This window comes from Pipistrellus kuhlii, unplaced genomic scaffold, assembly GCF_014108245.1.
Source record: "Pipistrellus kuhlii isolate mPipKuh1 unplaced genomic scaffold, mPipKuh1.p scaffold_m20_p_3, whole genome shotgun sequence".
Taxonomy (NCBI): Eukaryota; Metazoa; Chordata; class Mammalia; order Chiroptera; family Vespertilionidae; genus Pipistrellus; species Pipistrellus kuhlii.
The window spans coordinates 152,216,872-152,240,156 of record NW_023425529.1 but is presented as its reverse complement, the minus strand read 5'-3'; the positions used below and the strand labels follow the sequence as shown (position 1 = coordinate 152,240,156).

General features: G+C 46.4%; 1 protein-coding gene across 2 annotated transcripts in view; it reads left to right on the top strand.

Moving 5' to 3' along the window:
• The first annotated feature begins 986 nt into the window (after positions 1-986).
• GGACT (gamma-glutamylamine cyclotransferase) overlaps positions 987-23,285 on the top strand; it is a 37,665-nt gene continuing 15,366 nt past the window's right edge. Inside the window, exons 1-2 of one of the 2 annotated variants that reach the window (XM_036454637.2) lie at positions 987-1,111; positions 21,258-21,383. In XM_036454637.2, coding sequence (XP_036310530.1) covers positions 21,350-21,383 — 34 coding nt within the window. In that variant the 5' untranslated portion in view covers positions 987-1,111; positions 21,258-21,349. Of the gene's footprint in view, positions 1,112-1,336; positions 1,359-21,257; positions 21,384-23,285 lie in introns of those variants that run through there. The other variant, XM_045588768.1, reaches the window with a different exon arrangement.

Below are 23,285 nucleotides of genomic sequence, written 5' to 3'. Positions count from 1 at the left end.
CACGCCAAGGACTCCTCTAAACTGACGGAGAACTTTTCTTGAGAGACTTGATGAGGGTAGTCCCCCCCGCCCCCCTGCGTTTGCCGGGCAGCCATGAGTGCCGTGGCCTGCCCTTGTGTGTGCCCATTCACGTGTAAATCCTGTGGAATCGCAATCCTGCTCCAGACTACCCAAACTAGAATCTGCACTTTTTAAATTTTATTTTTTAATATATTTTATTGATTTTTACAGACAGGAAGGGAGAGGGATAGAGAGCTAGAAACATCGATCAGCACACTCCACACTGGGGATGTGCCCGCAGCAACCGAGGTACATGCCCTTGACCAGAATCAAACTTGGGACTCTTCAGTCCGCAGGCTGACGCTCTATCACTGAGCCAAACCGGTTTCGGCTAAATTTTATCTTTCAATCACAACTTATAGTCGCTACTATTTTGCATTTATTGTAGAATCTGCATTTTTAAACAAGATCTTACAGTTGACTCATATAGACAATACAGTTTGAGAGTAACTAGAGCAAATCTTCAATAAACCATGGTTCTCAAACTTGAACATACACCTGAAGCGCTCATTAAAATGCGCACACCTGCCCTCTCCCCGCCCCCATACACCCTCCTCCCCCCCCAGCTGCTGGTTCAGAAAGTCTGGGGTGTAGCCTGAGATTGTGCATTTCTTTGTTCAGTAGCTGAAGCTACTGTTCTGGGACCACATTTTGAAAACCACTACTTTGAACTACAATATTTGTTTATGGGTGTTTTGTTTTTACAGATCACTGATGACTTCATTCCACAGAAGCTGGTCTATGCATGTGTTTGTGTGTAGCCGATGTGATGTATTCCCCCCCACAACATCCCCCCCTAAAACATCCCCCCCCAGGCGCTCTGGGTCCCCGGGGAGGGAGGGAGGCAGCCGGGAGCGCCGGTGGGGCGGGTCAGAGCGCACCTGTCTGCCCCGGCAAAGGCACCCCGCGGCGGGGCCGGGCGGGCTGGTACCGCGTCCCGCCTCCAGGGGGCGCCGCCGGGGGCGGCCTCCCGGAGGGGCCGGTGAGTCTGGGCTGGAGATTTCCGCTCGGCGGCCTGGCCCGTGCTTCCCAGGGCGCCGCTCCGCAGCAGGTGAGGGTCCGGCTGGGCCGAGCCGAGGACCCGGGGCTGCCCCGCCCGCGTGCGCTGTGGCCGGGGGACCCGGGGACTCCGGCCGCCCGTCCCTGCGCGGGTGCAGCTCCGGGGCCGCGTCCCGGCCCGGCCCGCGGGGTGCGGGAGGGGGGACAGGAGGGGGGGCGGCTCCTTCCGCTGCTGGAACAGGACCTGCCTCCGGGTGTGCACGGCTGTTGCTAATAGGAAAAAGGGAATACTTCACAAGGTAGTTGTGAAAGGATTTCTCCGTTGAATAAGACTTAACACTTTTCGGGATTTGTTTTAATGTTTTTTAATTTATTTTTAAAAATATATTTTATTGATTTTTTACAGAGAGGAATTGAGAGGGATAGAAAGTTAGAAACATGATGAGAGAGAAACATCGATCAGCTGCTGCCTCCTGCACACCCCCCACTGGGGATGTGCCCGCAACCAAGGTACATGCCCTTGCCCGGAATGGAACCTGGGACCCTTCAGTCCGCAGGCAGACGCTCTATCCACTGAGCAAACCGGTTTCGGCTATTTTATTTTTTAATATCTTTTTATTGAGTTCGGAGTGGAAGGGAGAGAGAAACGTCAATGAGAGAACCATTTATCTGCTGCCTCCTGCCCGGACGATCAAGCCCACAACCCAGGCATGTGCCCTTGACCGGGAATCGAACCAGTGGCCTCCTGGTTCATAAGTCGATGCTCAACCGCTGAGCCATGCTGGCTGGGCTGGGATTGTTTTTAATGTTAGAGGCTCGTGTTTGTGAGGAGACCAAAAGCTGCAAAAGAAATGTAAAAACTTCTGGCATTTGCCAGTTTTTGAGCTTCGTTTCCTTTGGAGCTGTGGGTGACACGGAGGAAATGTTGGAGCAGTGTGTTTCTCTTGCTGTCTTGATTATGCAATACCGTTATTGCTGGTTCACTCTGCTGACCAAAGATAACACAATCGCACTGGAAACCTTAAATAAGGGCAGGGTTCACCCCAAGCGTACTTTGTTCATGTTTAACTGACAAGAAAATTCCTGGTTGCGGGGAGAAATCATGTATTAAAAACTAAGGAGTAGCCAAAACTGGTTTGGCTCAGTGGATAGAGCGTCGGCCTGCGGACTGAAAGGTCCCGGGTTTAATTCCCATCAAGGGCATGTACATTGGTTGCGGGCACATCCTCAGTAGGGGGTGTGCAGGAGGCAGCTGGTTGATGTTTCTAACTCTCTATCCATCCCTCTCTCTTCCTCTCTGTAAAAAAAAAATCAATAAAATATAATTTAAAAAATAAAATAAAATTTTAATTTAATAAAAACAACAACTAAGGGGTACCTCTAAGTCAGTTGGGTCGACCCATGTAAAGTGTAGGTCTTAATCAAGCATGTACGTATGCACTTTTTCCTTCAATTGAAGACTGGTCTCCCCGGTCTCACACAATTTACTGAAATGCTGATATGAAGAGCTCCTGTAGTTTGCCCTCATTCCCCCCAAATGCTGTTTTCTTGAACTGACTCCCAGGAGAAACCAGACTGAAGGGTCCTGGGTTCGATTCTGGTCAAGGGCATGTACCTTGGTTGCGGGCACATCCTCAGTAGGGGGTGTGCAAGAGGCAGCTGATCAATGTTTCTCTCTCATCGATGTTTCTAACTCTCTATTCCTCTTTCTTCCTTTCTGTAAAAAATCAATAAGATATATTAAAAAAAAAAAGAATATGTGATTCTGAAAAAGAATAACATTATAGGGAACTTTTTCTACCAGATAATATCATATTAAATTGATTAAATGTTAGCATTAAGATAGACCCTACATTGTTAAGTATTGAAGTTGGGGGATGGGTGTTTGGAGGATCATTATATCATTACTTTATTTTTATATATACTTGACTACTCATGATAAAGTTTTCTTTTAAAAAAAAGAAAAATAGTAAGGTAAAACTATCTTTGCTCCATTGGTTCATATTCAGCAACTATTAATTGTCTGTATGCTAAAGGGTATTGTGTTAATAAATGCACAAGATCTTGGAACTTCTATTTCTCACTTAGGGGACAGATATTGTCATGGTTAAAGGGACCAACTCTTTGGTCAGACTCCTGGTTTTAATCCTGGTTCTGTCATTTATCAGCGGGATGATTTTCAACTATTTTATTTTTAAAAATTCACGTAACAGTCATGTCTACCTGATAAGGTTGTTGGGGAGAATTGAATAAGAAAACCCATGAGGAATTCTTTTCATAGTACTTGGCATTTAGTACCTATTCAATCCATGTAAACTCTGAAAAGGGGAAGAATGCAAATAGCAAGGACTCAGGTGGAGCGGTGTTGGTGCTAAGTGACTCCATGTAGTAAGGGTCATGACCTCACATGGGGTGGTTCAGTGGGGTGTGGAGAGAAGAGATTCGGAAGGTCACATATTGTAATGGAAGGAAAGCGCCCTTCACCGGGGAAGCAGGGAGAGGGCACAGGCACAGGCCTAAGGACTGGGAGACGCACATCTGATTCTGCGTTGGGTTCCGGTGCTGTGGGATCTCCCTGCCTGGAAGGAAGGCGTCAGCGGGGCTGAGGCCCACCCTGAGGCCCTGGAGGACAATCAGTTTTCTGCCCACATTCCTTGGTTCATTGCCCTCCACCTTGAAAGATAGACATATCACATCCCTCTGACCCCTCCAAGGCGGTCACAGCTCGCTCTCTGCTCGGTTCCAGGAAAGCTTCTCTGCTCTGAAGGATTCGTGGTCAGATTGGGCCCATGCGGATAATCCAGGATCATTTCTGCATCCCAAGGCCATTGGCTTTAATCACATCTGAAAAGTCCCTTGTGCGCGTTCCCAGGTTTTGGGGATTAGGGAGGGAGGGGCTTTAGTCATTCACCCTGCCTCCTGATGCATTAGCTGCTGCAGATCAGGGCAGCTTTCCAGACATCGGGGCCCTCAGATGCGTTACTCCCAGGTGCTCATTGCTCTCAGCCTGCTTCCGCTGCTCCTCCATGCTGAGGCGGTGGCTCTGCTCCAGACTCCTTGGGACCCTCCTTCCTCGACATGAACAGCACTGCTGAGGGACCGGAGTCACTGGCTCCCCATGGAAAGTGTCACCCATTCTTCAGAGCCCCCCGACGGCTGTCAGAAACCTTCAGTGACCCCCTCCTGTGCTCGTCCTCCCCACGGCCACACCTGTCTCCACACCCTGTGGGGCTTTGCTGCTGCAGTTGCTTCACCTTTTCGTTCTTTCTCTTATTCGTACCCACGTCATTGTGTTTGCATGCTAGCCTTACACAGTGTTGGACTATTTCAAGCGAAATTCAGACAAAAATGTTTAGCATTTTCTCATCTATTAATGCTGATTGATGAGAATCAGGACTTCCTCAGTTTGATTCCCCAGTAGTGCCTTCCACATAATGGGCAGCCAGTCAGAAAGAGCTCACTCCTGCCGAAACCGGTTTGGCTCAGTGGATAGAGCATCGGCCTGCAGACTGAAAGGTCCCGGGTTCAATTCCGGTCAAGGCCATGTGCCTTGGTTGCAGGCACATCCCCAGTAGGGGGTGTGCAGGAGGCAGCTGATGGATGATTCTCTCTCATCCATGTTTCTAACTCTCTATCCCTCTCTCTTCCTCTCTGTAAAAAATCAATAAAATATATTTTAAAGAAAGAAAGAAAGAGCTCACTTCCGTCAGTGGGGGGTGTTTTATGGAATGTGCGTCTGACATTTTGAGTTATGCCGGAGTAAATTGGAAAGGTACCTTGCACATTATGCTGTACCCTTGTCCATTTGTTCATATTACTGCATCTGCTTTTTAACTTTTTGAGTGTTTAGCTCTTCCTGTTGTCATCTCTACTTAGGAGCATGCAGAAAGCTAATGAAAAGTATTAATATTCCTACGGCTCATGATTTTTTACTGATTTATGAGCATTGAATGAGGACTGAATAGCATTCTTTAAGGACCCTTATTTTTTAGTAGAGTCATAATTGCCTGCCTTGAATTACTCTTTCTCTCTTGATTTTGTTTTCTATAAAGTTATATGCAGATTATAAAAAACATAATGAAAACCATGAGGGAGGGATTAGTATAAGTTTTGCCGTTTCCAGAAAGTCACATAAATGAAATTATATAGTGTGAAACCTTTGAGACTGGCTTTTTCACACAGACGTGTGTATTCTTTCTTATTCCTAAATGGCATTCCATCTTACAGACATACCATAATTTTTGTATTCAATCATTGTTGAAAGACATTTGGATTCTTTACAGTTTGGGGGGATTATGAATAGAGCTGCTATAAACATTTTTAAAATATATATTTTATTGATTTTTTACAGAGGAAGGGAGAGGGGTAGAGAGTTAGAAACATCAATGAGAGAAACATGGACTAAATGCCTCCTGCACACCCCCTACTGGGGATGTGCCTGCAATCAAGGTACATGTCCTTGACGGAAATCGAACCTGGGACCTTTCAGTCTGCAGGCTGATGCTCTATCCACTGAGCCAAAACGGTTTTGGCACTATAAACATTTTTATATAGGTTTTTATTTGGTCAAAAGTTTTCATCTTTCTGGGGGGCAGATCTCGGGAGTAGGATGGCTGGGTCATTTGATAAATATCTTTATAAGAAACTACCAAACTGTTTTCCAGGGTAGCTGTGCCCTGTCATTTGTATTCCCATCCAGAATGTATGAGAGTTCTAGTTGCTCCATATCCTTGTCAGCACTTGCTATTGTTTTTTTGTTTTTTGTTTTTTTAATTTGAGTTTTCCTAATATATATGTTGTTTTTATTTTTTATTACTTTATTTCAGTTTTTTAAGTGTTATAAAAAATCATTTTTAATAATTCTTTAATAAATTACTGAATTAAGCTTACTTTATATACCATTATAAAAATAAATATTTCTGTTTTGGGGGGATAGTCTACATTTAAAAATAGTAATTATTTTATTGGGGGAAAAGTTAAAAGCAGAATATGTGGATAGGACTCTTTCTTAAATCTCATCATTGATACACAATAGATGGCAAAGGATTCCAAAATAGTATCTAAATACATGATGCGTTTTGCAGTAATTCATTCATTATAAGCATTTTATGCATGTCCCATTCCTATTTTGCCATTAGTAACCAATAGTTCATTGCTTCATGCTAGGTTAGGTTAACTGGTGACTCATTAGTTACAGAAGAATAAATGATCTGAGCAGAGAATAATTTCTTTGAATGCCTTTAACTCTAGTGAGCTCTGTTGTAATGTCAAAGTGGACTGCTCCCATGTGTCTGAGACAGCAGTAAAAGCTTGCATTTGAATAATTTAGGGACTATGGTCCCTGGTCACTATTGCTTGAAAGTGTGAAGGTGACTACTGGCCTAATTACCAAAATGTCACTGCTAACGTTGTCGCCCCTCATGCCTAGCGTTAGATGGAACTCTGAAAGTCTCAGTGCGGGGAGGGCCTGTCTTTAAACTCAGGTCTCGCCCACTAGCGGCTGTGCTGTGAGCTTCTGGTTGGTGGTATTACGTCTAAAGGCAGAGTGGAAATTGCTGTCGTGTCATTGGGAGGATGGTGTGCACGTACGGTTCACTAGGATCTCCTGTTTTTTATTGTGAACAGTTGCCGAAGGGTTAAACCTGTCGAGAGACCTTCCTTTGTAACACAGGGGCCTTAAAAGAAAGCCTGAGCTTGACCAAGAAAGGAAGATTGAGGACAAATTCTCCAATGGGCTTGGGGTTGTGGTCTGAAGCCTCACAGGCCAAGTAGTAGGAAAATCTGTTTCCAAATGTAAAGAAATAGGATAGGTTTCTGTAATTAAGTCATTTATTTATTTATTTAAAACTAACATATTCATTAACCTTTACATCAGTTAGGACTGGACTAAATGAAAGACAGTGAAGGCTTAGAAAGGATGTTACTTCCATTGGACCCACATATTGTTTTGTTTAAAAATTATGGTGTCCTATGCCCTGATCAGTGGGCCCAATGGTTAGAGCATCAGCCCATGCACCGAAGGGTCACGGATTCAATTCCTGGTCAAAGGCACTCTTGTATCCCCAATCTGGTTGGGGTGCATGCAGGAGGCAACCAATCCATGTGTGTCTTTTACATCAGTGTTGCTTGCTCTCTCTCCCTCCTCTCTCCCTTTTCTTCTCTCCCTTCCATTCTCTAAAAATCAATGGAAAAAAATCTTCAGGTGAGAATTAACAACAAAGTTATGGATGTCTTTTAAACTTTATGCTTGTTAATATTAATAAAGTTTTATAAATATGCATGTATATTTTGGGTTTGAGGAAGGAATAATAGAAATGTCTTGGGGCCTTAAATCCATGGTTTTAGAATACCAGCCTAATACCCCTGCTGCCCCCTGGTGGCAGCATCTTAAACAGTGCAGTTCAGAGGTTAAGGAATTCTAGAGAGTTAAGGCGTCCATTCATTAAGAGGATCGTAGAGGGAGCCGGAGATGGTTTCTCTTTCCAGTTCTTCTCATAATTACTGTCTGTATTATCTTAAATTGTCTCACTGGGTTAAGGTCTATATTTCACTTTCTTGGACTGTAAAGTGTAATTTGTAAAGTTCCTTCCAGCTTTAACAACTTATAGTTTTCCAATGATAATAGCAAATATTATATAGTGAGAGATGTCAAGTTCCACGTATTTTTCTAGCAGGTGAATCCTGCTATAAGTCCCAGATAATTATTCAGGTGGCAGGCCTAAGTCCTGCAGCTTGACATGGATTCCGCGCTATCTGTAACAGTCCACAATTGACCAGCTTGAGGACCCTGTGTTATTATGACAGCTTACCAGTTACCTCATGAAACCGACCATTTCCTCATGTTTAACTGTGATAAATCATCACATAAAATTTACCATCTTAACCATTTAAGTGCATAGTTCAGTGGTGTTAAGTATATTCACATTGTTGTACAATAGAACTCTGAGACGATTTCATCTTGCAAAACTGAAACTCTTTACCCATCACTACATAGCCACTCCCCATTTCTCCTCCCCCAGGTCCTGGTGCCCACCATCTACTTCTGTCTATGAATGGGACTGCTCTAGAGACCTCATACAAGTGGGATCATACAGTATTTGTGTGTGTGTGTGTGTGTGTGTGTGACTGGCTTATTTCATTCAGAATAATTAATGTCCCCAAGGCTCATCCACATTGTAGTATGTGTCAGAATTTCCTTCCCGTCTGACTGAATATTGTATACTAGAGGTCTGGTGCATGAAAATTCATGCACTGGAGTTGGGGGGGAGGGGGAGGTCCCTCAGCCTGGCCTGCCCCCTCTCACAGTCCAGCAGGTGACCCAGTGATCTGGGGAAGATGATACCCCCATCACACCTCTGCTGCTGCCACTGCCGGCAGCACAAGCCTCGAGCAGCCTTGGGTGGCTGGGCAGCCGCCATCTGAGGCTTACCCGCACCTCGGACCACCCTAGGTGGTTGGGCACCACCATCTTGTGGCTATAGGTGCCACCATCTTTGAGGGTGTGGCAGTCAGTTGGCATATTCCCTCCTTATTGGCTGTGGGCACTGCCACCTTTGTGAGGGTGTGACAGTCAACTAGCATATTCCCTCTTTATTAGCTAGGAATGGATTCCACATTTTGTTTATCCAACACTAGGGTTGCTTCCGCCTCTTGGTTACTGTGAATAATGCTGCAATCAACTGTGGGGGTGCTACATCATCTTTAGTGTGCAGTGTTTAGTATCGCAGAGAGGGTTATACAACTTTTTCTATGCACAAGAGATTAAACTTCATTACAAAGAATACCATTGAATTATTCTAGATAGGATATGGCTTTTTCTAGGGATGACTAAGTTAAAAAGGAACTAATGTTTACTGGACACAAACTATATGCCAGACACTTACCTCTCTGTAATACATTCTGTTATTTTTTCCCTTACAATAATTCCGTGATTTCCCCTTCTTTTGGAGGGGTATTAATATTTATTAAAGTCTCCATGTGCCAGGATTTTTATATACATTATAACATAGCTATCGCTGACATGGCATTATCATCCTCAGGTCATGTAACCGAGGCTCAGAGGATGAAATAACTCAAACACAGTCACCCAGCTAAACGGTGGCCAGGTTTCACCTGAGAATCATGAGCTGTATGTCTATTTCAGACATAGAGGTTCTTCAGTCTACACCATGCTTCTTCCTGCCTCCAGGCATAACATTACACTCCTGCAATCTGAAGGGTATTGAAATAATATCAAAAAACTATACTGCCAGAGGGTTTTGCAGGGTTTGCTGCCTGAAAACAACTGGGAGCTATTAGGCAGTTATCTTGTTTTAAAACAGCTTCCCGAGTTGTGAAGTACTGGGGCTGTGATTTATTTTTTTTTCCAGTTTTATCTAACAAGTACTTCCCCAGCTAGCCCGTCAGCAGTTCCGTGTGCCAATGGAAGGGGCTCACATTGTCAGGGGCTGAAGCCGACCAGGCCTCACAGCGGTAACTCATCCTCTCGCTGGTCAGCGCTGTGACCTTTGGTTGTGACGTCTAGAGGACACTCTATTTCCTTCTTGAAATCTCCCCTTTTTTGGAAGTCCAACGTGAACACAGTTACTTTAAAGAATGATGTTTTTGCAGAGATTTTTGGATTTTTAATTCCAGGCGTGTCGTTAACAAGCCAATCTAAACAAGAGTCACTGTGAATTTGGGGAGCAGACACGTGCAATGGGCAGAGGGTCAAACGATTGGGGGTGCTGTTGGTGGAAGTGAACGAGCCATGGCTTGTGAAATATCACATGTAACAAAAAAGTATTCCAAATTTACTTCACTCATGTCTTTGCCTTGCGTCATTATGCTCAAAATTAAACACAGACATAAAAGGCACCTTGTAGACCCATGTGATTCCTGAGACTGGCACCCGCCCGGGGTGTAGGTAGGTCGTGCTGGAGGGTGTGGCCAGGCCTCTGGGCTCATCTCCGCGGGAAGACCCAGCTTCCCCTCCATCGGGCACAGCACGGAGCGTCTCTGTGCCGTGTTATGCTGGCGACACCAGGTGTTGAAAGTAAAAAATGTAATTTATTCCCCATGTTTCTGATGGTTATTCTTGTTGCTCAATACTTATGCTTAAACTCAACGTTGACTCATAAGAAAATAACCTTGGGAAAATTGTATTCAGTGATATTGTTTAGGGCCGTGGTCGGCAAACTGCGGCTCGTGAGCCACATGCGGCTCTTTGGCCCCTTGAGTGTGGCTTTTCCACAAAATACCACAACCTGGGCGAGTCTATTTTGAAGAAGTGGCGTTAGAAGAAGTTTAAGTTTAAAAATTTTGGCTCTCAAAAGAAATTTTAATCGTTGTACTGTTGATATTTGGCCCTGTTGACTAATGAGTTTGCCGACCACTGGTTTAGGGAACAGTCTCATAGTTGCATACAATAATGGCAAAATTTAAAGGGCTAATATGTGTAAAACTTGGAAAGGGCCAGTATTAGTTATTCTAAGACTTTTTTTTTTATTATTATTATCTTTGTTTTTAGGTGTTTTGTTTTCCTTTTTTGTATAGCTTGGATACTGGAAGTATTTTTTTTTTTTCTAAAAAAACAAGATACAGGTTTGTACACATGTTAAATCTTTAATATTTGAAAAATTTGCTTTTCTGGTTAATTGAACTTAACATATAAATAAAGATTAAACAAAAACACTTTCTAGAAAATCATGTGAACATGAATTAGTGTACCTTCCCTGTTTTTACAGTACACAGAGCATAAGGAATCCTCTGTAATCCAAAAGTCAATACTTTTCAGTAGCATTATTGTGGAAATGAAAGACCTTATTCACAATAGGCAAGACATGGAAATAACTTCAGTGTCTGTCAAGAGATGAATAGATAAAGAAACTGTGTATGTGTGTGTGTATAATATCCCATTATATATGTCTACTTATATACAGTATTACGCTTTTCTCCACATATAAAATTCACAAGTGATGACCATTATATATAATGGAAATAGACATAAATATTATCCCGCCATAAAAAGAAGGAAATCATGCCATTTACAACAGCATGGGTGAACCTGGAGGACGTTATTCTAAGTGAAATAAGCAGACACAGAAAGACAAATAGAGGAGGGCCTTGGATAATGCAGTTCACTGTCATCATGATGAGAGAAAAAAACTGATTCCCACCCGGGGCCGCTGTCCGTGTGGAGTTTCATGTCCCCCACGTCTGTGTGGGTTTCTCCGGGCTCTCTGGTTCCTCCTGCATGCCAACGGCATGCACGTGAGGGGAACGGCTGTGTCCACATGGACCCAGTCTGAGGGAGTGGGGGCGGTGAGCGTGCCCCGCAATAGAAGGGCGTCCTGTCCCGGGTGGGTGCCCGCCTTGTGCCCTGAGCTGCCAGGACAGGCTCTGCCCACCATAACCCCGAACCGGACTAAACGGCTGGAAAAGAACTCCCTTACTTGTTTTTATTCATCTTAAATGCCGAATAACCCAAACTGATGTCAGTGTTTAATGGTAGAAGTGTTTTGGGTCTTAGAAGTGTGGTAATGGCCGAAGCTGGTTTGGCTCAGTGGTAGAGCATCGGTCTGCAGACTGAAGGGTCCCAGGTTCGATTCTGGTCAAGGGCATGTACATTGGTGCGGGCACATCCCCAGTAGGGGGTGTGCAGGAGGCAGCTGGTCGATGTTTCTCTCTCATCGACGTTTCTAGCTCTCTATCTCTCTCCCTTCCTCTCTGTAAAAAAAAAAATCAAAAAAATATATATATAAAAAGAAGAAGAAGTGTGGTAACGCTTTTGCGGTCTTTTGCAAGAATTTTTAGCATATGCAGTGCCTGACTATTTAGTCACATGTGCTAATGACCTCTTTTTCCTTAGATTGTCAAATTTAAAAAAGGATAATAGCCAACACAATAGGTGTTGGTGTGAGTGAGTCAAAGTTATACCTATTTTTTATCAGGTTGGCAGAAAATATATATTTTTTGGTGTGCTGCAGGATTTCAGTAATTAGTTTTCGTGCCATGAATTGAAAAAGGCTGAAAATTGCTGGCCTGTGGTAAAAGTGGTTCTATTACATGTCATTTCACTCAATGCTGCAGTTTCCAGGAGCCTGCCAGTGATACTAAGTGAGGACTCACTGCACACTGTACAATGTCACTTAATGTGCGGGCTCCAAAAAGTGGAAGTCACAGAAGCAGAAGGAGAAGGCTGGGGGCGGGGCAGTGGTAATTGTTGGTGAAAGGGCATAAAATTTCAGTTACAAGATGAGTAAATTCTGGGGATCTAAGGTACAGACAGATGGCGACTATCCTATATAATAAAAGGGTAATATGCAAATTGTCCCTTCCACCAGGAGTGTTACTGGAGTTTGACCAGGGGGCAGGCCTGGCCTGCCAACCACCAGAGCCCCTCCCCCCAACTAGCCCCGCCCCTCATCGCCCCCCCCCCAGTAGAGGGCGGGGCCGGCCAGCCAACCTCCCGTGTCCCCTCCCCACTACCTACCCTAGCCAATAGGCCTCAGGGAGGGCCAGCCAGCCCCCACCAGCGCATGAGTTCTTACATTTTCTGAGAGTGCATCTTAAGCAAATATGTACAAAAGGTAACGAGGCGAGGTGATGGATGTGTTAACCTGATTGTGGTAATTTCGCAATGCATATACACATCAAATCATCAGGTTGTACACCACATGTGTCAAACACAAGGCCCGCGGGCCAAATCCGTCCCTCCAGGCCTTGCAATGTGGCCCGCACCGCGCTGTCATCACTGCACTCCGCTGCGTTTCCATCACAATGACAATTTATGACTGTTCAGTAAACCATTCGGCCCGCGATTTAGGCTGGATTTTAGATTTTGGCCCCTTCTCTGATTGAGTTTGACACCCCTATTGTACACCTTCAATAGGTGCAGTTTTTGTGAATTACAGTTCAGTAAAGCTGGGAAAGAAAAGCCTTCCCTGAATGGGAAACACTTTCTGCTGAGAAAGCCACTGATGGCCTAATGGGCATTCCTTGGTAGATTACAGTTTTGTTCTTTCCTGATGCTTTTAGGATTCTCTCTTTGTCTTTGATTTTTTGACAGTGTTATTATAATATGTCTTGAGGAATATCTTGGGGATTGAAATAACAGAGTGACCTATTAGCTTCATGAACCTGGATGTCCAACTTTCTCCCCAGGTCTGGGAGTTTCTCCGCTGTTATTTCTTTAAAGAAGTTTTCTGTGCCCTTCCTATATTGGTTCTTTTGATGGTGTCCCATAATTCACATAGGCTTTCTTCACTCTTTTCAATTTGTTTTTCTTCTTATGACTGGGTTATTTCAAAGTTCCTATCTTTTAACTCTGTTTCACTGAGCATCAATAGCAGAATAAATCAAACAGAAGATTTTTCTCTATTGCATTTTTTCCCATTTCATTCATGACTTCTTTAGCTCCAGAATTTAGGTTTTTTTTGTTTTGTTTTGTTTTGTTTTATGATTTCTGCTACTTAAAGTTCTCTCTCTCTCTCTTTTTTTTTTTTTGTATGTGATTGTTTTTCCTGATTTCAGTGAATTGCCTTTCTGTATTTTCTTGTAACTCATGGAGTTTCCTCATAACAGCTGTTTTTGATTCTTTATTGGGTGAACCGTAGATCTGTGTGTTTGGGTTTGGTTATGGGGAGAGTGTGGTGATCCTTTGGTGATGCCATGTTTCCTTGATCTTTCATGATCCTTGGAGTTTGCATTGCAGTTTTCACCTTAGAAGTAGCAGTCGCTTCCTCCAAACTTTATTAACTGCCTTCAGGAGAGAGGAACCCGCCATCAGTCCTGCTAGAGATTCCGAAGCCTTCTCGCCGTTGTAGGAATACGCCTACTCCATGCTCTGCTTAAGCTCGGTACGTTTTCTCTCAATCTTACAGTGCACCTGGCAGGCCAACGATGGCCTCTCTCTCTCCCTCCCTCTCCCCGCTTCCTCTCTTTCTTTCTTTCTTTCTCCCATGGAATGCCCATTTTGCTCTCAGTTGGTTTCACTTAATTATTTTTCATTTAAAATTTCATTAATTATTTTTCATTTAAATTTTATTTAATATTTTCTGTGATTGGAGGTTCTTCCATTTGAGAAAGACTGTTATGACTTGGAGCCCTCTCAGCCCAGGGGCATCTGCCTGTACTCCTGGGCCCTGGGGAAGGGAGGAGTGGGTGGCCACTTCCCTTCCAAGCCCCTGAGTATCCTGCTTCTCTGTCCGCTCAGCCAGGCCACTCCTGTGAAGACTTCCATCGCCCTCACCTACAAATGCCATTAAGTTTTAGGGAGCCCTTCATTCTGTGTCTTCCTCTTATTCACTGTAGTTTCATGCTTGTAAGCATTTTTCCTCACAAAAGTATCTGCTCTCTTACTGTGGGTTTCTCAATTTTAATGTATATTTACCAAGCTGTATCAGGAAAGAGAAGTCATATCGCTGATGGATTTTCTACCAGGAGCACACCATGGGACCAGCAGCTAGATCCGGAGGCCATGCCCTTCGGCGCTGCTTTCCTCCCGGGAGGACTGCTCTGCTGTCAGCGCAGAGGTCAGTGCGGAGTTGTGTGCCCTCATGTGAATCCAGTCACGGAGTAGGCAGTCTGTCTGACTCCGCTCCCTGGCTTGGGTGGTGAGGCACATTCAGGCTGCTATGTGTAGTTGTTCATTTGTTCTTGCCGTATTTCCCACAGTATTACACCGTTTACTAGACCATTTTACTGTTGGTGGGCGTTGGGTAGTATGTCGTTCTGTGCTGTTCGAATGTGCTGATCGGGATCATCTTACCATGTCTCTCTGGTGCAGCTATGTCCACGCTTCTGTGGAGCCTGGGCCTGCAGTGGAGTTGCTGGGTCACTGGGTAAACACAGGCTCAGCTCTCATCGAATTGCCAACGGTCTTCCACCAGGGTCGCAGGAGATAATCTTTTAAATTATAATGCCCATTCCCAGGCTTACTCAGTACCCCTCAATCACCGCCATCATGCACAGCTGAAATCCGGAGTCCCTAGTGACCTGGGCCCAGCCCCTGGCTCTTGCCTCTTCCCCAGTCCTCATGGCTTCCGGCTCTGGCTCCAGCTCCCAGGTCAGACCAGCCTCTCCTCCCCTGCCAGCCCCTGCCTCGGGCCCCGACTCCTGTTGCTCCCAGCGGGCCCTGCTGCTGGGGTAACACTCTCCTTCCCCATGCCTGTCTCCCGGCCTCCTTGCCGGTGTCTTACCTTTCAATGTATTTGTCTCCCCAATCAGACGGCAGCCTTTTAGAACAGGGACCGTTGTCCTGTGTATATTCATGTCTCTGGCACTTAGCGTGATGCCTGACCCACCATCGGTGCTCAGATAACACTGAGTGGGCGAGTGAACGAATAACCTCTCAGCTAGCCTGGGATTGCTGAACTCTGGCAGATAATAGTAACATAATCTTGGTGGCTGGCCAATCTCTCCTTGCTTTACAAACACTTCACATCTGGCTTGGGTCTTCAAGAGTAGTAAAGAGAAGGTCTTAAAAGCACGGCCCCTGCTCTGGTGGGCAGTAACAGGACTTTCACAGTGAGCCTGGCCATCTGCTGTGAGAGCCGGCGAGAGCGGCCGTGTTTTCTGCCACCTGGCGTCTCTGTGTTTTTCTCTTGGTTGACCACGGTGTATGTTGGGGGAACGTATGTGGATTTTGGATTAAGCCTTGACATTTTTTTAAAATTTAATTTTTAAATTTATCTTCGTTGTTGAACGTATTATAGATGTTCCCCTTTTTTCCTTCCATGCACCCCCTCCACACCCCCTTCAAACTCCCCTCACCCCCCCCCCCCCCCCAGCCCCAGCCATTCCATTTAATAGCTGTGCTGTTTTAAAGAACTCCCGAGCCTTGGTTTCCCATGTGTGAAACGGGACAATAACGCCTGCCTTTCGGGGCTGCTGAGGATTGAAGAGAATGGGTCAGTTCCCAGAACCCACTCACAGCCCCATACAAATCGTTTTCTTTCTCTCTCCTGGGGAAATGGGAGAGATGAACAAACTGGGCTCAAACCAGTTTCCACTTGGTCCGTATGTGTTTGCGCCATCCCGTCTGCCTGAGAGATCTGGGCGGGCGGGGTTCATTCACAGCTCCCCCTGCCCTAGACACTGCGGGTTGGCCCTGCAGCCTCGCTGGAGAGCAGGGCAGAGGTCAAGGGTCATGTGAGGAGGAAAGGGACCAGCAACTCCAGAGCTTTCTCTCACCCACAGGGAGGCACGGATCTGAGAAGTCTCTCCTTTCCTTTTCTTTTTTTCTTTTTTTTTCTTTTTAAAAAATATATTTTATTGATTTTTTACAGAGAGGAAGGGAGAGAGAGTTAGAAACATCGATGAGAGAGAAACATCGATCAGCTGCCTCCTGCACACCCCCAACTGGGGATGTGCCCGCAACCAAGGTACATGCCCTTGACCGGAATCGAACCTGGGAACCTTCAGCCCGCAGACCGACGCTCTCTCCACTGAGCCAAACCGGTTAGGGCTCTCCTTTCCTTCTTGGGAGGAGATGTAGCCCTCCTGGGCGAGACTGGTCTTTCCAAAGCCTGGCGAGCCAGGGACCAGCTCCGTGGAGAACGGCCTCTACTCCAAAATGGGGCCGAGATAAATTCCTTAACGCAAAAGTAACTGACATCATTGGTGTATTAAAACGATGCACAGTGTGCATGGGTTTTGAAGGGCATGTCCTCTGGGCCGCTGAGGGGCCTCTCCTCCCACTGGAAAGGCTCTGGGGGAGCGGGCCCGCCTCCCTCCTCCCGCTGTCCACAGGGGGCTGCGCATCGGGACCAGGGGCAGCTGTAAGGGTCTCAGCTAGGAGTCTGCCTGACCCTTAATGATGGGGTGGTTTGTGAAGCATGGTCCTCTGGGGGGAGGGCAGAGGAGTGTTCTATTTTCTTTTCGGGGGAACTCCTGAGATAGTAACAGACTGAATACCAGCTCTTTATTATGATTGAAAGCACACTATAAGCTTAAAAAAAAAAAAATGATAATGAAAACCAAAGCCAGTGTCCTGTTGCTTTCAAATAAGTCTGAAAAAGTGTCTAACCTGAATGCAGCAGCATCTATTCTCTGATAATCACAAGGGATTTTTTATTTTATTTTATTAACAGGGATTTTGCTCTCCCAGGAGTGGACTGTGTGTTGGCTTTTAAGTGCTGTTTAAGAGCTTTTTTAAGAGCCAAGTATAAGCCAACCTGTGCTTCTTAGTGATGTTAGGGTCCTGGGATCCAGCCCCAAACCCTAGAGAGAAGCTGAGGATCACCTCCAGGGCCCCGGCTCTCGGTTAATGCATTTAAAGCAGGATCTGGGGGGTGGGGGAGAGGATATAGTGTATAAAAGGGTTGGATTCACTTAGTTCAGTGATTCCAGTTCCCCTCGAAACCCCTTTGACTCCCACACAACATCTTTTTCTAGAAGTTTTGGCACCAAAGCATTCTGACTGCTGTCAGCAAACAGTGACCAGCTGTGTTTAGTACTCACAGGGACGTGAGTAAATGGATTCACTAACGTGTTTAAAGCATATTCAATAACAGGCTCTTAATTTCTTCTCCTACTCGCCTCTTCCAATTCAGAGTTTTCACTAATCTCGCAGCTCTTTTTATTGAGTTTTACGCAGGGATGATTAGAAAAGCACGAAAAGATTTGGGTGCTTTGGGGACAGGTAATTAATCAAAAACCCCACCAGGCTTATTTTGTGTTCTGTGTCCTGGTGTATTTTTCTTTAAGTTTCCTTTTAAAAATGTTTTAAAATGGGTGTGTGTGCGCGTGTGTGTGTGTGTGTGTGTGCGTGTGTGTGTATGGTGTTGGGTGATTCTTTGCTGGCACTAATGGAGATTGCATTCCTCCTGCCAACATGACATTCTCCAGGTAACAACATTTTTGCTGTTTAATAATATTTTTGGCAAAAGGAAATTCCGAAGGTAAATCTGTTATTGCTTCCAAAAGAATTGAGCCCTTTGCCGGAACCGGTTTGGCTCAGTGGATAGAGCATCGGCCTGCAAACTCAAGGGTCCCAGGTTTGATTCCGGTCAGGGGCATGTACCTTGGTTGTGGGCACCTTCCCAGTAGGAGGTGTGCAGGAGGCAGCTGGTTGATGATTATCTCTCATTGATGTTTCTAACTCTCTGTCCCTTTCCCTTCCTCTCTGTAAAAAAATCACTAAAATATATTTAAAAAAAAAAAAAAAAGAATTGGGCCCTGACTTGGAGAGCCCCCTGGAAATGGAGTTTGGATTAGTTCACGTTCCTGGGCCAGCGGCAGGCGGGGGAGCGGGTGAGGGGCATTGGAGCGGCCAGTGCGGCCCCTGTGCTGGTGGTCTCTGAGCGCTCAGGTTTCCTGTGATAGTGCAGGTGGTGTCCCAGGACAGCTGGCGGTTGGACTTGGCGGCCATTCTCACAGTCTTTTTGCTGACTCACTCGTTCTGTCCCCAGTTCCTGGGGAGACTCTCCTGGGGACCTGGGCCTCAGCAGAGCCAAGCTCATCACACCTTCCAGCTCCTGCCATCTGCCCTGCCCTTGCCTCACTTGGCCTGGACAAGGCAGCCTGAGGACCACAGTGGATTGGCTTTGACCTCTGACCCCTTGGCTCTCTGACTTGTGCTCCCTCTGGGAGACTTGTTCCTCCAAAGCTGTGAAATACTATATTGAGATAGGGGGCCTAGGCCCAGGCCTAGCTAGGGGCTTCACCTGCATTTATAGCTATTTTATTATCACTTTGGGGTAGGCCTGACTTCTAAGATGGTTATCTAAGAGTTGTTTAAACAGGTATATGTTCTCTTCTTTCTAAAATATTTACCTAGCAAGCTACCTAGCAGGGAATGAATGGTTCAATGTGATATTTTGTAATTATTATCCTGTGATGCTCCTAGCTTAAATTTAAGTAGTGTGGCCAAACTCCTTATTTCTCACCCAAGTAAACAAAAAACAGTTAAATAAAAGCCATTTTAAGGTGATATAACCTTAAAAGGTTCCTGAAAAACAAAACCTTTTAAATAATACTATGCCTGGCCGGCGTGGCTCAGTGGTTGAGCATCGACCTATAACTAGAAAGTTGTAGTTTCATTCCTGGTCAGGGCCCATGCCCGGGTTATGGCTTGATCCCCCAGTGAGGGGTGTGCAGGAAGCAGCCAATTAGTGATTTCTTTCATCAATGTTTCTGTCACTCTCTCTTCCTCTCTGAAGCCAATAAAAATCCTCCTATATAATAAAAGGCTAATATGCAAATTGTCCCCTAGGGAGTTTGACCAACTGTGAGTTCAACCTCTCACTATGACATGCCAGGTCTAGGGACTTTACCCATGCACGAATTTCGTGCACCACGCCTCTAGTATATAAATGATACGCTAAGATAGTCATTACCTTTCCCTCCATTGCTTTCTGTCTGAGTTGTGGGGGCATACAAGGTAGAATAGGAGTTACTGCCTTCAACCAAACCCGATGGCCCTTCCGATGCCCATGCAGATCCTCAGCTCTCTCCCCTTTGACTGGAGTCTTGTTCCAAACAGGAAAAAAAAAAAAGAAGAAGAAAAAAAAAAAAAAAAATATATATATATATATATATATTTATATATATATATATTTTTTGAACAACTGCCAGCAAGTCAGTTAAAAGCTGCACTCTCCTCTAGCGGGCTTGCAAAAATACTCTAAAGGGCAAGTTGTTTGCTGCATTTCTTAGCAGCCAGCCTCGGAAGCCTCTGCGTGGTCAGGCAGGCCCTGGGTGGGTACTGGAAGCTGGTGAGGCCCGAATCCTGGTCCCAGTCCTTGTCCCTCGGAGGGCCCTGCACCCTCCATCACACCGGGACTGCTCTCCCTGTCTGCTGCCTCCTCCCGGGACCCCAGGCAGCGGTTACAGGCAGGTCTGTCCGCTGTTTCACTGCCTGTTGGGTTCCAGACAGTGAATGAGTATAAGGGAGGCCACCGCAAGTCTGCATCAGAAATACTTTGGAACTACTTGGATGCTTGGGGAAATGCTAAATAAAAGATACGTGTCTGCTCTTGGTTATGGACTGTGAAGTATGTTGAACTCAGTTAAGAATAGAAACCAGTAATAATAATTCCAGACGGAGTGGCCTACAGATTGCCTTCCTCCCATGACCTCATTTAATTTTTTTTAGATTAACTTTCTTTGAGGTGTAATTTACATGCAAGAAAATTCACCCATGAAGTGCACAGGTTAGTGATTTTGACAAAAGGACTTTCCATCTTCCTGTCCCCACTGATCTGGATCTGTCCCTAGAGGTTAGTTTTGCAGGTTCTAGATGTCCTTTCGTCTCTGTGAGGGGCTTCCTCTGCCCCTGCTCCCAGGGAGGCTGGGCCAGGGCGGGGGATAACTGGCCCCGGGAGAGTCCCTCTCTCCTCCCTCTCCCTCTCCCTCTCCCTCTCCCTCTCCCTCTCCCTCTCCCTCTCCCTTTTCCTCTCCCTCTCCCTCTCCTTCTCCCTCTCCCTCTCCCTCTCCCTCTCCCTTTTCCTCTCCCTCTCCCTCTCTCCTCCTCTCCCTCTCCCTCTCCCTCTCCCTCTCCCTCTCCCTCTCCCTCTCCCTCTCCCTCTCCCTTTTCCTGCTTTCTGAACAAGGGACCCTGCATTTCTCTCTAAACTGCTTCTCAAACCACGAGCTCAGGAGTGGGGGTTGAACCTTCTCTTCAGCTAGCATCTTCGTGCATGCAGTAGGCACTCAATACCTGCTACAGTAAAGCAAGTGGATCTTCCTCTCAGTCCAAATTCCCAAAGAGACCATGCAGGCCTTCAGTCTGGAATTTCTCAATTTCTTTTTGTCATAAAAAAATACAAGTTCAAATACTGCTTGGGGTATAAATCTCCAGGAATTAGGCTCTGCTCCCATTTCCTTCAGACGCCCACTCACCTCGGCAAGGTGGAGGGAGAGGGAGAGGGAGTGGGAGAGGGAGGCAGAGAGAGAAAATCATTGATTGGCTATCTCCTATATATCCCTACTGGGGATCAAACCCACGACCTGGGCATGTGCCCTTAACTGGAATCAAATTCAGGACCTTTGCTCTATCCACTGAGCCAAACCAGCTAGGGCTATTATCATTTTACATTTTGTCATTTTACCATGATTTATTATATTAAATTCTTAGTATTGAGCTTATCATTCATATTTATAATTGTACAATGTCCATTTTAAATTTAAATGCAAACATAGGAGTTTTTAACTCTTGTGGAATCACAGAAATGATATTCCATAACTTGTGCATGCATGTCTTTTATTCTTAACAGAACTGGGAACTCTGCTCAGAACACTCTCAACTGTACCTCACCTCTTGATATATGTACATTCTACCAACACTGCCCGCCCTCAGCTCCTGACGATGGAGCAAAGCCTGGAAGGAAGAGAAACGCGAGGTACTCTGAGCCCCCTTGCCCTCTGTCACCCTCCTCGCTGTGTGTGGCCGTCTGGTCCACAGGAAGATGGGGTAGGCTTTGTGGTTGAACTGTGTCTCCTGCGTTCAGAGCAAGTTCTGCTTGGAGTGGAAAGTGTGGCCCCTCGGGCGGACCCAGTCGTAGATGTGAGACGTTACCTCGTCCTCCCTGAATCCCATCCACTGCGGGCCCCCCGGGTTCCATGCTGTGGGCACCGAGAAGGGGAATGCCTGCAGGGCTGCACGGACCTCCCTGCTCACTGGAGTGCGCTCCAGTGTCCTCAGGCCCCGCTCACACAGTACGATCGTTAGGAGTTCCAGCACGGTGGCCGCTCCCGACTGTGGATTCCCCAGCCCACTGCCCTGGTGTGTGTCTGGTGCTCAGTAAGTACCCGAGATGCCTTCTCGAGGAAGATGCCAATGGAACCTGGTGTGGGCAGCGGCCCAAGCCAACTGCCTGTTGCCCTCTGGCGGCTGGAAGGTGTTCCTGCCAGAGTGTTGGGTGGGAGGGAATCAGGAGTGTCCCCCTCCTAGAGCTGAGGGCCCAGCTTTGCAGGGCAGGAAGGAGGGGTGAAGGCAGACACACCTGTGGAAGCCACCTCACCTCTGTCTCAGAGCCCCATCTGTAAAACGGGAGAAGCTAGGGAGTGAGGAGGTCTCGGGGTTCAGTTAACTTGAAAATATAAGTGAAACATACGGCGTGGACCAGGCACACAGTAAATGCTCTCAATCGTGGTGGCCAGCGTTATTTATATTTTCCCCTCTCAGCCCCAGGTGGCCAGCAGGTAGTCTTGTTCCAGAAGCCTCACCCACAGGGCAGGCGGGTGCTTCATGACGACGATGACTCTTGCACCTCTTCTCTGGGCCTCAGACCTGCTGTCAGGCCCCCGTGCTGTCTCCACAGCATTCCACCCACTGGTGTTCCAGCCCAGTGCTTCCTGCACCTCCTGCGGAGCCCTGGGAGCCCAGGAGCTGGCTGCACCTCCACCCCCGGCTGTGCCCGGTATTTGGAGCCGTGGCCCTGGCAGGCCTGGCCAGGTCACCATCCTCCGTTTCATAGAACCCTTTCCTGACTCAGGGTTTGGGAATTTTCCTGCTGGTCCTCTCCAGATTATCAGAGAGGGCCTGAGGGCTGGCCATCTCCCTTGTTGGCCACTGTGCTTTTAAAACAACACCACAATTACCGTTAAAGTGGTGCAGCAGTAAGATTTCTTCTTTGAAAAATTTCTGGCATGGCCCCAGAGAAACACCCCACACGATGGGCGCCGAGGCAGCGTGCAGAGGACCAGGTGTGGCCGGAGACCCTGCGGGCCGTTTGTGTGCAGGGTCCCATGCAGGGGGAGTGCAGGGAGAGATGGGCATGCGACCCTCACTTCTTGATTTCAACTCCAGCCATTTCACCCGAGCTGCTTGGTTAATGTAAGGAATGTGTTTGCCATGAACATTCCCGGGGCATTCAGCGGGGTGGGCTGGGCAGGAAGCACTTGTCATTGCTATAGAGCAACCAGCCAGCTGGAGAATGCAAGTGTCACAGCGCCCACAGGATGCCCGAGCCCTCCCCAACCATCCCCCTCCTGGCCGTCCCCATCCCTCCCCCTCCGGCCCCTCCGAGGGGCGAATGACGTGACCTTGGAGCGCTTCATGCTCGCAGGCTGAACTCCAGTTTAAAGTTCAGGGCATTTTGTTTTTTCACCTGTTTCCTACAGTTCCAAGGAACTTCTGAGGAATTAATGTGTAACTATTGTACATCAGACACACGGCATTTTCTCAGGGGAAAATAACATTACAATAGGAAGGGAGAGCAGAAACCAGTTTGGCTCAGTGGTAGAGCATCGGTCTGCAGACTGAAAGGTCCTGGGTTCGATTCCGGTCAAGGGCATGTACA